The 15,141-nt window shown below is 44.7% G+C and overlaps 1 protein-coding gene and 1 long non-coding RNA gene across 2 annotated transcripts in view; one reads left to right on the top strand and one right to left on the bottom strand.

The window, feature by feature from the left end:
- The window catches only part of JAZF1 (JAZF zinc finger 1), a 200,605-nt gene extending 196,681 nt beyond the window's left edge, over positions 1 to 3,924 (bottom strand). The window contains exon 1 of the mRNA XM_075745926.1: positions 3,563 to 3,924. Within this exon, the coding sequence (XP_075602041.1) occupies positions 3,563 to 3,677 (115 nt within the window). The 5' untranslated portion in view covers positions 3,678 to 3,924. The remainder of the gene's footprint in view (positions 1 to 3,562) is intronic.
- On the top strand, positions 2,557 to 12,115 carry LOC142600547 (uncharacterized). Its single transcript, XR_012834092.1, has 3 exons — positions 2,557 to 2,718; positions 5,686 to 5,796; positions 10,054 to 12,115. It is a non-coding gene; the product is annotated as an uncharacterized LOC142600547 (long non-coding RNA).
- The last annotated feature ends 3,026 nt before the right edge of the window (positions 12,116 to 15,141 follow it).

Genomic DNA, 15,141 nt, shown 5'->3' with positions numbered 1-15,141 from the left:
GTCTATTTTCAGCTGTGAGCCACAGAAAACGTGAATACAGTCTGTTTGATAGTATTGCTACAGACTTAAAAGAGTTCCTCCTGCAGAACGTGGTGGTGTTCCAGAGGACACCAGTAGGGCCTTCTGAAAGATCCCAGAGCAGTCCTCTGAAGCTAGCCTAACTCTTCAGAAGTCTTCAATACATAAACACAAAACCCAGAAAGGAGCTGATATGCTGATGGGCACATAGCACCATCTCAGAGCTGAATATTTCATCCAAAGGGCACACACTCCCAGGTTATCTGCACTGATACTTTTTCAAGTAACTGGCTATTTATCAGGTGGCCACTAAGACACAGGATAAAAAAAACCCAAACCACTGTACAGTGAATTATTTCATTACCCTATGATTATTCATTTATGTTATGAGTAAGGAAACCAATGACAGAAGCCCTCAGAAACCAAATATATTCTGTTCCCAAAATGCTGCAACAGTGTTTCCTTAATACTAAATTGAGTTTTATTTGCAAGATTGACAAAAAAAAAGTTAAAAATTCCTTGATAAGTATTTGTTCCCACTTTTTTAGAGACACAATACAGCTCTGAAAACCCACCAAATTCCTAGCAGCTCTCCACTGATGATGTGAACGACTATTAACCCATCCTGCAAAATGTGGCAGAGCAGCAGCATTGCAGCAGCCAGACCACGACAAGCCCATGCCATACACGCCTCCCCATACAGAGCTGTTTGCAGCGTCAAGTTTGTTACCTGCGCTGCAACACTGTCTGCCCAGTAATTGCCCACTTCAGTTTAAACTAATAATGGAAAATAATCAAGTTTTCTTTATTCCTGCAGCACACACTGAATGTCCAAAGCAATGTATGTTTTATATGGCATGTTACTCGTTGCTCTATATGCCAAAAACTACAGTCAATTTTTAACATGACAAATTTCAGTGCACATTTCTAGACCTGTACGACAGCAAACACTGAATGCTTTGCATCGGACTTTCTGAGAAAGCAATTCCAACACAAGCTCCTATTCAGACGTTTATTCCTTTATTTCCCAGCTGCCTCCAGAAAGGTCAATCACTTTTTGCTCAAGCGCTTATCTGGTGAGTTATCACAGATTCTCTCCCTTCAGGCTGTCCCAGGAGCCCCTCACACACACCAAACTGTACAGCTGAGCCTCCATGCGAGATCTGGGATCCATAGTGGGTGTCACCAGTGCAACTCCCTACTGATTTTTCCAGTGTTTGATACAGGTGAGTAACATAATGTACCTGCATCTTGTATTCACAAACAGGTCAAGTTTAATTTGCCATCATACTGAGGTGAAACGCTAACGTACAAGCAACCTTATGTCACTCTCCACCAGTCTGTACTCAATCAGCTGCATGTGTGACATTGTATGTGCAAAGTTTCAGTTCTGTGTCCAGCACGTGCTGGCTGAATACTTTCTTATTTCTGAGATAGGAAAAAAGTAATGAATACTGGCTAAAGAATATACAGTTATTAAGAAATTACAGTATTTCAGCCTATAGTTCTCCTCTCTGTGGACAACAGCCACTGATCAGGGATTAAAGAGTAACGGACAGATCACATGGACTAGACTATACCTTTTCTGACACCCTGTGGGCTGTGGCACCTAGGGGTTGGTAATCCACTTGAGGGACACACAAGATGACTTATGAACTTTCATTTTGGGAAACTGTTTCTCCTAAGGTTTTCTGGTATAATGTGATGCACAGTGTAGGAAAAGCTAAGAATCTGAGATTAAAAACCAAAAAACCAACAATATCACAACAGTATGCTTGCACCACGTCGAGTCATAAATTACAGAGTTTTGTGGTATGTGGTTTTGTTACCTCATACTAGGCATTGTGATAATTATGAGAACCACACCTTTCATCTCGCTGACCTATAACATTACATTAATGTAATGTTACACTCTCAATTTAAACTTCAGTGATTTTTTTTTCAGGTATTCAGGCCTGCCTATTAAAACTTAATAAACTGAAATGCACGGTAGGTTCGTTGTTTTGTACCAGCATGTCATTTCCTTAGGCTTCCAGTGAAACAGGGAGTCTCTGGGTACTTAAAACTTCTGTATTTCCCCCAGATTGTAAAACCTGGTCCACTTCAAAGAATTAGCTCAGTTTTTGACAGTTTAAACATTGTACTTTATTAGCAAAAAGATAAAGTCGAGAAGTTTCAGAGGGGAAGTAGCCTATAAGCCAAGGCAGCACACCTGCCGAGGCAGAAAAGCGAAGGTGCGGGGCGGCAGCAGCCCAGCGGCGGGGCCGTGCCCGGCTGGGGACGGCGCAGGGACGAGATGCTTTGCTTAGCAGCCGAGACGAGCGGTACGGTGCCGGCCGGCAGCCCCTCCACGCCGGCACGGCCCAGGCCCGGCCGGGCGCGGGCAGGCCGGTCCCGCCGGAGGGGAAAGAGGGAAAGTTGGCGCCCGCGGCCGGCCGGGAGCCGCGCCGCGCCGCCCCCTCCTCCCCTGGGCGCCGCCCGCCCTGCCGAGGGGCGGCCCCGGCGGCCCCTGCGCACGCTCCCGCCCGCCGCCCATGAGGCGCCCTCGCCGGGAAGGCACTGACGAGTCATCGCCCCGCCGCCCGCAGGCCCGGCGGCGTCCCCGCCCCCGCGCCCCTGGCGGGACGGGCGGCCGAGGGGAGCGGGGGGCGGCGGCCGTCCGGGCAGCGACCGTTGCGCCGGCGCGGGGGGAGCTCACAGGTGATGATCCAGCGCGGCGCTGCCTGACCCGCCCTCCGCGGCCTGGCCTAGGCTCCGCGGCTTAACGGCAGCGGGTCCCAGCGCGGCCGCCTTCGACTCCCGCCCGGTCGGCCCCAGGGGGCTGCACCGGCGGCGCGGGCCGCCGGCCCCACCGTTGCCGCCGCCGCCGCCTGGCCTCCCGCCCGCCGCCGGGCCCTCCCTCCACGCCCACCGCGCCGGCGGCCCCGGCCTCCCTCCGCCGAGAAGCGCCTCCCGCGCTGCGGCGGCCGGTGCGGCCGGAGCGCGACCCGTCCTCCCCACCACACCTAGCAACAGCGCTGACAGGACGCAGCGGCGGCAGCGGCCGCGGGAGGAGGAGGAGGAGGAGGAAGCGGAATGGCTGCCGCGGCAGCGGCTCCCTCCCTCCCCGGAGCCCTGACAGCCAGAGCCGGGGCGGAAGCAGCAGGCGGCGTGCTGTGCCCGTCCTCCTCCCTCCTCCGGGCTTCTGCGCTCCCTCCTGCCAATGCAAACTAACTCCCCCTCGCCAGGGCCGGCGGGCTGCACGCCTCCCCCGCACCCACCCATGCCGTCGCCGCCGCGCCGCACGCCGCCTCCCCGAGGAGCCCTCCACGTCGTCCGCAGGACCCCTCCTGCCACTCCTCGCCCGCCGACCTCCCTCCACCAGCGACCGCCGCCGCGACCCCGCTCCTGCTGCACCTTGTGCCCCCACCCCCCCCACCCCGCCCCGCGCCGCCGCCGCACACGCGGCCCCCACGCCCCCCGTGCCCGCCGCCGCGGTGCGCCCCCGCCGCCCGCCCTGCCCTAACCTGCCCCGGCCGCGGCCCCTGCCCCGCGGGGCACTCACCGATGTGGTTGTCCTCGATGTGCTCGATGAGCTCCGCCAGGGTTGGGAAGTGGAGCCCGCAGCCCCCGAACCTGCAGGCGTTGGAGAAGAAGGAGGCGGCGGCGATGCCTGTCATGGTGTTACATCGAGATCCCCCTGCGGTGCCTGCTCTGCCAGGGCCGGCGGCGGCAGGGCGGAGAGAGGCGGGGGCAGGGGGGAACGGGACGGAGAGAGAGAGATGGGGAGCGAGAGAGAGAGTGGGGGTGGGGAGGAGGAGGAGGTGGCGGCGGCGGCGGCAGCAGCGTCGGGAGCGGCGGAGGGGAGGGACGGGCTGGGTGGGGGGAGATGAGGCAGCCGCAGCTGGGAGGAGGGACCAGCGCGGCTCTGTAACAGCTGTGCTGCCCCGGCGGCGGCCGCCGGCAGCGGGAGGAGCAGGGCACCCGGGCCGCCTGCCGCCGCCGGGGGACACCCGCGCCTCCTCGCTGCGGGGGCGGCGGAAGCTGCCGTCCGGCACCAAGCGGGGGTGGAGAGGGGGGGAGGGCGCGCCCCGCCGCTAACTTTCCCCCTCAGCCTCTCGCAGGCGGCGGTGGGGCTGGGGGCTGCTGTAGCGGTCGTCGGGGTGAGGGGAGCTGCTTCTGGGGTAGGTGCTGGAGTCGGGAAGGTGGCGCCCGACCTCGTGGGCTCTCCCGGCCGCCAGGAGTTGGTTCCTAATGCAGTTGTCCCCTCCACCGCATCGCGGGGAAGCAACCAGCCCTCGCCGAGGTCCCTCCTTCCCCGAGGGTAGCTGAGGCCGCCAGACCCAGCCCTCACCTGCCCGGCGACGAGCCGGAGGCCCGGGGCACCTGCGCGCCCAGCGGTCGGCCAGGCCTCGGGGTTTCCTCGCCGCCAGGTGGGCTCTGCCCCCCCCACCCCGAGCTGCCGGTTACAGCCCACGGGCCGGACCCTTCCCGCCTCTGCCCGGCGGCCACCAACGTGCCCGCTGAGGCGGGACAGGGGTGTGAGGCTGTGGGCCTGGGGGAAAAGTCAGCAGAAGCGGGCACACACCTCGCTCCCAAACCCTATTTTGACTTTTTGTCTCCAGAAAGCTATTCAGCAGAGAGGCTGACTGATTAATTGATTTTAATGAAGGTCTCCCTAGGCTCAAATTCGCAGACAGCTTTATTTAAAATTAAAAGAAAAAAAAAAGAGATTGCTTGTCAGGAAGGCTCTTTTTTCCCAACTTCTGTTTTATAATCATCTCTCTTTTTTTCTGTGTTTATATGGTTCTGCAATATTATTGATGATTTGGAGCAAAAGCGTGACTAAAAAAAGCCTCAAAATCTGTATAAGGCTCTCTTGATTGTACAGACATAAGTGATTCCGCTGATCCTGCTGATGGGTAACGGTCCTAGGCTGTTCCCATTTCTGAAAAATTAAGTGAGTGTGTAAGAATAAGCAGAGCCCTTGCCTGTTTTATTAACTGTATTGCAGGTGGGGATGTTCCTAGCATTGCTGCAGGAGCCAAGGAATAGCAAAGCCTGAAAATGCAGTAGAATGGTTAGTGAATGGAAAGATGAGTATTGGCCCGTTTGCTTAAAGCTTGAAAAATCCTGGGGCTAGTTCCTGGTGTCCTGTATATCAGAGACCGTTCGTGGTGACAGAAAAAGCTTTATCTGGCAGGTTATTTTAGTCATTTTCTTACACATTCACTTTAATATTTTTCTGATGTCTTGCCTTCATGCAATTGTATTTTTCTTGATGTATGAATCCACCCCATTTGGTTTATACTGAAAAAGCAAGCACAAACCCTGCTTTCCAGAAAAACAGCATGTGAAGAAGCTGCCTCTTACTTCAACACATAGAGCTAAAGTTTGTAAATAGAGTTTGCATAGCCATGAGATGCTGAACCACACAACTGTAACAACGCTGTAGATTTTGCACTTAAAGGTGACATGGATACATGGTAGTCCACAGCACGTTTTCAGGGTTGACCTGTAGTCTAGAGGGTTGGCGAACCGCTGCTGTTAGGCATTTCATGAAAACCTGTAATTCTTTTGAATAGTAGAGGTTTGGTATCTGACATCTGTCATTTGATTCACCTGTTTCAAGCATAGCTTCTTCACAGGTTACTCTTCTAATTTGTCTGCTTTCTGATGTTATCAAAGGAACTTGCTCACTACAAGTTGACGCAGCAAAGGAGTTGTTTCTGCTTAAGACCATGATCCTGGAAGGTCATGCCACACAAGCTGCTGTCATGAATAATGCTACAAAATCGGGTATGTGCAAGTGTCCGTGTGGAGCAAGACATAAAGCGATAAATAGCGAGTGGAGGAGTATAATGGTAAGATAAGCATCTTCCCTCATAAGTTGCAGTTTTGGACACTAATTTGTACAAACACATAGGCCTTTTTCAACCTGTAGTGGTTTTGGTAAGCGTGAATCCTCAGTGCTGTTAACAATATCAGGACTGTAGATTTTATATTTTTGTTTGCATATGAGTAAGCATTCTCGGTGTCCATCACCAGCATAATTCAAACAAAATTTCTAAGGCAGGACATCAAGATTAATCAGAATGTGTATTAAATATAAGAAATTCGTGTGGCTGATCTATCGAGGTCAACAGATGTGTGATTTAGTCTATTTGTTATGAAACAAAACTGTGAGGGACATTGGGTTAGTATCAATAACTTTTATTAACTAAGAACACTAGTCACCTACAAAGAAATCAAAGTAGTTTTGTAGCTATCAAGTAATAAACATGGTTAACCACCTGCTAGTAATAGACAAGGTAATGACTGCTTTCTGATGTGTAAACTTGTTCAGTTAGTCAGGTCTCAATTCATTGTGTGCTAAATTCTCTGAATTTTTGAGACCTTTTCAGCTAGGGAGAACACTTAACTCTTGCAGCAGTCAGCTGTAAAGTCCGAGTTATTCAGTATCCCATATGGTAAGGATTCAGGTCAGTATCTTTTCATATAAGTACTCCTCCTACTCTGTAGGGCCTGATTCTGTAGATATTCAGCTTTAATGGCTTCACTAGAAATTAGGATAGTTAAACCACTTCATGGGTTTTTTTGCTATGATTTAAGCAGTTGGAAGTCTCCCTGTTGTTGGTTTGGTTTTTTTTTTTTCTTCCATAGAGTCAGGAGGGTTTTCTTCTCAGCACAGTTAAGGGCCTTCTGCCCCTGGTTTCACTGTCAGGGCAAGGGACTAGGCTCATGACAGACAGTCATGAACAAACCCAGAGAAGAATGCCCCAAACTTAACTCTTCTCATCCCTGATTCACCATTGTTGTCACATTACTATCTGTGTATAGCAGACAAAATACATTATGTCCTGATGATAAGGTAGTGTTTGTAGAAAGAACACGTATTCCCCTTCCCATGTACGTGTTGTTCTTTCCTCAAGTATCTGGGGGACAGAGTAGTTTTATCAAACTTCTTATCAGTAGTTTACCTGATCCAATATATTTTAAAGTTCTTGATAATGAATGATCATTTTCTTATTCAAGCTTTACTAGGATGGAGAACTAGGGTATTCATATGACAAACTGGCAAACTAAGAGAAAATGCTCAGAAGCTGCCCCTGTCCTTTTGTTCTGTGAGAGAAATAAATGGAAATTAGACCCAAGTGATTTGTCAAGCCAGGGCTAATTGCTGAGTAGATCCATTTCGGAGGTGATAATAGCTATCTTAAAGGATACTTCAAATAAATGGAGCTGAGAAAAAGCTCAAATGGCTGGTAGGCCCTGTTTTATTTGTTTTTGAAGGAGTTATTTTGAAGGCCCCTGAGACCATTAGTTTAGCAGTCGTTTCAGCTTAGGTAGACTTAGGCACAACTGAGAGCAGGGCTGTGTGTGAGAAGAAGGATGTCCTGCTATTCAGACCTCGGTACAAGGCTGAGGGCTGATTAACTGATTTCTAGATCATCTGATTATCTGCTTATAAATGCATACATTAGGACTGCATCTTTTCTTCAGTAACTTCATATCTTTGTGCCTCATTTTAAGTCCATTTTGATAAGAAACATATTTAGAGTAATTTTAATTTATTTCTTTCTTAAACTGATGTTTTATGGTCTTGGATCCCTTATTTCCTTAGACAGTCTACTCTTAGACCTTTTTCAATTACTTTTGACTGTTGGTCTTCCTAAGAACCAATTTTTATTAATAACTTAGTAGTTATATTGTGCTAATTAACTGCTGTAACTACTGGGCCTTATCTGAGGATAGATTGCTACCAGCCACTCATACTGTTCTGTATTCCCAAAAGCTGTTTATTCTGTCCTGATGCTCTCTGGAAGGCTAGAGGGCTGAATTTGAAAAACTTGGTAGTTGCTGCCCTTGGTGCTTTTGAGGATGATAAGACTTTTATTGAAAACATCACCCCTCTGTCAAATAGCAAGGAAAAGCTAATTCAGAGTCTTATTTAAAGCAGAGTTTAAGTACCTGCTTTCAGCTGCATTTATAATAGTGGAGCATTACTGAGAAGATTCTTATGACTCTTGCACAAGGACAATGTGAATCTGTGAAACTTTTTACAATTACAGTCTTACTACAGTTCTGATTTTTACATTATTGAAGTTATACTTGAAAATATCTACTTATGTTTGTTCTAAAGAAAAAATAAACCAAGGATAATTGGATGTTGCAAAGAAATGGTTGGCAACACCTTCCCCTAAAAAATTACTGATGCATTTTTCAATAACAATTTTAATAATTCTATTTCTGCTTGCCTCTGCATACTGATCTCTTAAGAAATGTCTCACAATTTGGGAAGATTTCTTAACAGAGACATATCACTGCTGCAAAATCATTATACAAGTAAAACATATTTATGCGGTTTGTGTCACGAGAATCCTATTTTTAATTTATACTGCTGAATTAGTTTTCTCTTGGCAGTGCACTGTGTAGCTTCAGGGTGCAATGGAAAAACCAAACGTTAAGCTGGGAAAGCACTGTATTCCCCACTAGTTCCAGATGCCCCAAAACAATAGATAGAAATCCTGCTTAGTTGAACTTTGAGAGACTTGCACGTTCTCAGAAGGAAAAAGCTTCAGAGAAACAGGAGATCAAAGCTGCCTTTGCATTTCCAGTTACCTGTAACCTAGAAAAAGGAATTTTCTTGTCTTGTTTTGACTATTTCAGGAAGTTTGGAGCTAATGTGATGTTATAGCATAAACCACTGTTACAGTGTTAGTCTGCCTTAGAATAATAAAATGCAAGCTATTTTAATGCTCTCTTGTAAGAACCCGCAATTACATAGGTGTTGAATAACCTACTCTATTCTTACTGTGGGTTATAGTGGAATACTTTACTAAAGCCTTTTATGTTGTTTCACTCAGACAATCTGTGATAATTAACATATACTTTTTTAAATAACTGGCTAGAAATATAACACAATTTTTTAAGTTTAGCTCAATGAAAAGTAAACTTGTTCTTTAATGAAGGTTAATAGTATAGAGTGAAACTTTCAGCTTAATAGCTTTTACAGCATCTCAAAAATGCAGCAGTCTATAATTCTAAAATTTTTGCCTTTTCCACTTTTACTTCCCAAACTGATTACCCAGCTTGTAGCTGGATTTCATGGCATCTACTGTCATAATAATTCCTTAAGTTAATTTAAAAAGGCAAATTAATTCCAAAATGTATTGAGCACTTCCTAGTTTTCTTTGTTTGGAGTGGAAGTGTCATCACAACTGACAAAATATCAGACTCTCTTGTCCTCGGACCCTGAAGATCATTTAGGATGCTATAGTTATAGGATGACTTAAAGCAATCGTAAGGCAGTTCTAACTTACATCAGTGATCTGGAGTGCAAAGACATGGAACACAAGTCCCACATGGTTTAGTGCCATCTTATGTTTTCCTTCCTACTCGCTTATTCCTCTGCCCCAAATCAAAATTTACTTAGGAAAATCCAGGTCCTTCGTTTCTGGATCTCCCAGTCACAGGGAGCTGTGTATTTCAGAGTTTGAAAATTCAGAACAGACTCTCTTCTGTTTAGCCTGAGAATTTCCCATTTAAAAATTATTCATTGAGCCAAGAATACCGGTGACAGGGAGAACTCTGCACTGAGGCATAGATGCCAGCAAAAATCCACTTGCTGAATCGTACATAGGGTCGGAGAATCCTCAGTGTCCAGACAGGCAATTACACGGGGGGTTCTTCCTGTTCTTAAAAGACATGCCTTTCTCGCATTCTTAAGTTAGCTTTAGGGAGAAGGCAGCTTTGGCATGAAGTTAACTTACAGCACTAGGGATGGTTTGCAGTCTCTAAGAAAAGGAAACCAGGCAATTTTGTTAACAGGAGGCTTGACAATCATTGACTGTGCAGCCTGACATCGTTGGAAAGGAGATCCACAGTTCAGAATAAGATCAGTTCTCAAATGAAAGGGACCTCCATCTTAGTAAACCTCTCAAAAACGATCTCTGGCAAATGAACTGTCAGAAGCTCAGCTGCAAGAATATTGCAAATCACTTGCAATCACCACCGAGGGTGGTTTGTCAGATAAACACGTATTTCTTGTGACAGCTTAAATCGGAGGTACAAATAACATGCCTGTTAGCATCACACAGATTGTGAGGACTGAATATGGCCACTACAATTCCAAACAAAAGAACAGAAGAACATCAGCTAGTGAAAATTTATGTAGTTCTCCAGTAGCAGCTGAGGACCTCTGAAGAGACTCTCCCCTCCACTGAGCAGATGGCTACACATGGTTTACTTAGAATCACCTCTTCAAATCCATAAATAGATTGCATCACTGGAAGTAGGTATTGGACAGCAATAAAAGAAGCAAAATCTCTGGAATACTAAAATGGAATATTAAAATGGTGCTGTGCAAAAAATCCAAAATGAGGAAACTCGCAGGTGAATAGTACAGTAGTAAGAAAAATAAAAAGACGAGAAACTATGTGAACAGTTATCTGAGAAAAACATGGGAAAGGATAGGTGATCAAGAAAGGGGATCTAACACTTCCACAAAGATAGTATTTGCTGTCAGCCATCCTAGGCAAGGGATGCAACTCCATATAATTGAAAATATGGATGCTCATTAGAGATAAGTGCCAACAAGACCCAAAGGTTCCCTCATTTCCTGCAGGGGAATGCGTGGTTGTGAAGGCTTTAAGCATTATTCTGATACCTTTCAATGTGTATTGCATCATAAATCTCACCAAAAAAAAAAAAAAAGTTGGCATGCTTCCACAAAAATTATCCTTGTCCTCATCTACATAACAACGTATAAGGGTTGGAAGCTGCAAGATACTTAATTACTTGAAACCCTCACTCATTCTGACTTGTGTATACCCACTGTCTTCAGTGTGATTTTAGGTATTCAACACTTCGCAGAATTTCATCTGTAAACAGCTGCAGAAGCTCCTGCTTTACATAAACAAAAAACTACTCATCATAGTCTCAGAAAGTCATGGTCTGCTTTATAAACAAACAAACAAAAATGCCAATGCATAATGCAGTATTTGGAAACAAACTTGGACATTACTCACTCTTCAGAACATCTCCTGATTTAGTTATCTCACATGAAACAAAAGGAGCTAACATGCTTTTACATTAGATGCCAGGAGCTCCTAGTGAGACAAGGCGTGAAATAAAAGAGGATAGATTTGTGGTGTTTTAATAAGGTATTATAAAGCACTGGCAGAATGCTAAAGTGTCTCACCTCTTAGTTCCAGCTTTTATATCTGCATCCTGCAAATTCACCATATTTCAACTTAAACAAATTATTGACTGTTCAACAACAACTTTTTCAAACCACAGTGTGTAAAAGACAAGACCGTGTTCCATTGGCATAGAGATACTTAATCTTATAGAAGGAAAAAAAGATATATCCTAAGCTCTACTGATTTTCGATTCCTTTCTTACAAAACTCTTAATGGAAATATATCTTTGTAATAGTGTCTGTGTATATCTACAGATAACAATCCCAACAACTTCAGTTATTTTTCCTGCTGCTGTGTGTTTATATTGTAACTAGACCATGGCCAGCCCCATGGAAGTATCAAAGGGCATAGTGAAACAAGAATCCTTACCCCTGCTTTTCTCCTGTACACAGACCAAACAGAACAGGTATTCTTTGCAAGAGCTCACTCACTTCTTTTTGCTCTTGTTTTGTGTTCAGATTACTTGTGCTTAATTCTTTGTACCGATCTATCTTCCAGCATATAATTTGAACACCCAAAATTGTACCAGAAAAAAGACTTGGGGAGCTTAATAAACAAAAATATTTCTTAGCTTTTCTCTGAAAAAGGTTCACCAATGCATACATGTGATGATTGTTTTGTTCTACATCTGGTTTTAATACTTCATTTTGTATAGTTTTGGGGTAAACATATGTGTGAATCTATTGAACAGTACAATTAGAGGCTTCTTACATGTTTAACAGATGTGACTCCTTGTGATGATACTAAACGTCCTCGGAAGCATTGGCAGGTTCACACTTTGCCTTCAACTGGTTTGTGTGGCGTATTTCCAGCTTAGCTGTAGCTTGAAAAATTGCATGGTCACATTTTGTTGTTTTGGAAGTACACACAAATATTGCCGCTTAAATTTTAAACCTGAAATGATTCTTTGATGTACAAACATAGAAAGAATATAATTTAATTAAAAACTTTTAATATGTAACAATATTGTCTTTCTATCTTCTCCTCCTCCTTATTGGATTAGTAGTCAGATGTTGCTGGTTGGCCTTTTTTTGGTAATTGCATTGCCATTTGAACATTGTCACAATAATTTTTATATGGATAAAAGAATAATCAAATATTTAAACTTAGTGTATTATGTAGATTAGAGGGACCCTTTCAGCTGAAGTAAACTATCACGGATACATAAAAGTTGTTGTAGCTTTCATTTGGGGTAGGATTTCAGAGAAAAGAGTAGATCAGACTATGCAATGTAGACCTCTGGCCATACCCTAACCTCCACGCCACCATTCTTCCATTGCTGATTTAGGCCCTGATCATAGAAATCAGATGGATTCCTTTCCCCTGTCCTTTGACTAACCCCAGCTGGAGTCGGAGGGGTTCCACACCTACATGGGTTTCCATGCAGTTCACAGCTGCTTTGCAGCATTAATGTTTTTTGTGTACAGTTCTTCCATCTGATCTGCAGTGTCAAACTAACAAGATTGGCAGTGGGGAATTTATGATTAACTTTGTTTTGGTTTTGTTCTGATTTTCTTTTGTTTCTGCTGTCTGGGAAAGCAGGAGCCAAATACTTTTTCCTCCTTCCTCTGGGATGTTGGTTTGTTTGATAAACATATTAAGAGGACTATTAGTACTCAGGCAGTATCCTTGATTCTGCAGCGGCTGTCTTGTGTGCCTTTGATGAGAAAGGAATGATCTCTGGAGGACCACAGGAGGCTAGTGTAGGTGACAGTATTTCTCTAACTGCTGTAGGTGTGTTGCCTTAATAGGTCAGGACAAATCAAAACCAGAATGAAGGGCAGTTTCTTGGCCTATAAGAGATGTAGACAGTTTGGTCAAGCGGAAGAAAATTACTTTTATTTTACTCGCCATTGTTGAAGTTCCAGGTGGGAGCATTTGACATGGTAGTGAGTTTTAAGGATCTGTCTTAAAGGACCTTAGTGAACCTAAGGACTATCTATCCCTAAAAACTATCATTATTATTGATTTAAGCATGTTTCCAGTGCCCCTCTTCATTTTACAAAGTAGACTTGTGCTTGTGCAGGCCATTTTCAGGTGAGAGGTCTATTTCATAGAAAGCTCCAGGCTAAATCTATTTCTAGAGTCATCAGGCCAGACCTCTCATGCTTAAGAAATGGGGAACTTTATGCTCTTACCACAGCATCTGCATAATTATAATCAGAAGATTTGATTTTGCTGGACAGGTTAAGTCAGTCCAGACTAGCATTGCTCATCCAAATTGTTTGAATATCCTTCACTGCAGGAAAACTGACTCTTGGCGAGTGATGCTACTCAATTCTGTCAGAATTGTTCATTTGCAGGGGAGGAGTAGAAGTGCGAAGAGGGCCACATGCTCATTACCAGCATTTTTCACTGGAATAATAGAAGTTTTGGGAGCACTTCTAATACACTCTTATGCTTGAAACTTGTCTCCTTTTCATTTCTGGAAGTATATGGGGAAGTGTTGGGTCCCATAGTGATGGTAGTTGTCAGTGCTTCTTTAGCAACCATAAACTCTCAACTAGACTTAAAGAAGCACATGATTTCCTTACTGATAATCCATTGCTAATTATTACCCAATACTCTTCTCATTACCAGATGTTACCTAGTGGTTTTCCATTTCAGATTGAGGCTATATGGGGACAGATAACATACTGTTTTGGCCACAGTGCTGCCTGACCCACATCATTTTGTTTACTGAGTGGTGAATAGAATAGGGACAAACTGGTATCTCCTCCTGGAGATGGATCAAGATCTGTGCTGACAGTATTAAGACTCTCACTGCCTTGGATCACAAAATGGTTTTGTCTCATTTGCTACAAAAAGTGGATGAGGTACCCTTTGGATGGTGGTGTTCTCATCTTGCTGTGCATTTCCAATGGCCAAAGATTGTCACCTCACTGAGTTCCATACAGTACCTGCTTGTTTCCCCTCATTTAATGCATATAAGTGGTCATTTGAGAGTACACATTCAGTATATTTTGTACTCTGTTTCCACGCTCCGTAACCAAGCTGGTTCTATTAGTAGCAGGAGGAAGTGGCAGGGATGGATAAGGACAAGCAGTTGTTACTCAGTCAAGGCAAGAGCAAGGTGGTACAACAGCTGGAAAAGATAATGATGGTTTCTGTCTCATTGATTTCAGGAGGTCTTGGACTACCCTATTAGACACCTAGCTGCTCGTTCTTTCCTCTCTGGTCGGCAGGGATAGAAGCTGCCTGTTCAATGATGGCAAGGCTGTAGGTTTTTTGGTTTTGGTTCTTTTTTAGTGCAAAGGGGAGCTGACAACTAGTACAAAGATTGTGAGGGTGTGTAAATCAGTAGGACAGTGCAGTTCTGTAATCTATTATGCATGCTGGTCATTCTACTATAGTCTAGTCCATTAGAAAACTTCATCTTAAACAAATTGGAGTCATTGCAGAAAAAAATTGGTGGTTTGCTTATTAAGCAGTGTCACTTTCCCAGCTACATTATAAGTCTTCCTTGTGGTCTGCATTGTCTGCTTTCTGGTTTCTGGACTAATTTTTAGCTGTTGGTTGTGAACAGTAAAACTATCAATGATCAGAGTTCTACTTAACTGAGATATTTACTCCAACTCTATGATATACTAATGCACCTGAGGCCAGCTGAGGTGCCTGGCTTGAAACTCATAATTTTTTAGTGTTTGCAGATCTCTGAAAGCTTTTTTAACAGAGGCACAGACCAAGGCCTTGTTTTTTCTTTTGACTCATCAGAACTAGCACAAGGATTCTCTGTAATCCCTAAATTTAAAGTAAGTTGAGAGTGAATGGTCTAAGCAAAGAGTTGTGACAAGCCAGTTTTCTGTAGGGCCATGGGCCATTGGATCTTCTTCCCTTGGTTTGTGGTAGAGCAAGCTTATTGTATTTCAGGACTACCTTTTCTCCCTTGCTTGTAGAAGCTGAGTGTTGCTTAAGCAGGGATTTGAGGTTTGGGATTCTG

This window comes from Balearica regulorum, chromosome 2 (assembly GCF_011004875.1).
Source record: "Balearica regulorum gibbericeps isolate bBalReg1 chromosome 2, bBalReg1.pri, whole genome shotgun sequence".
Taxonomy (NCBI): Eukaryota; Metazoa; Chordata; class Aves; order Gruiformes; family Gruidae; genus Balearica; species Balearica regulorum.
The sequence above is the reverse complement of the archived record's forward strand: the minus strand, read 5'-3'. Positions and strand labels throughout refer to the sequence as shown.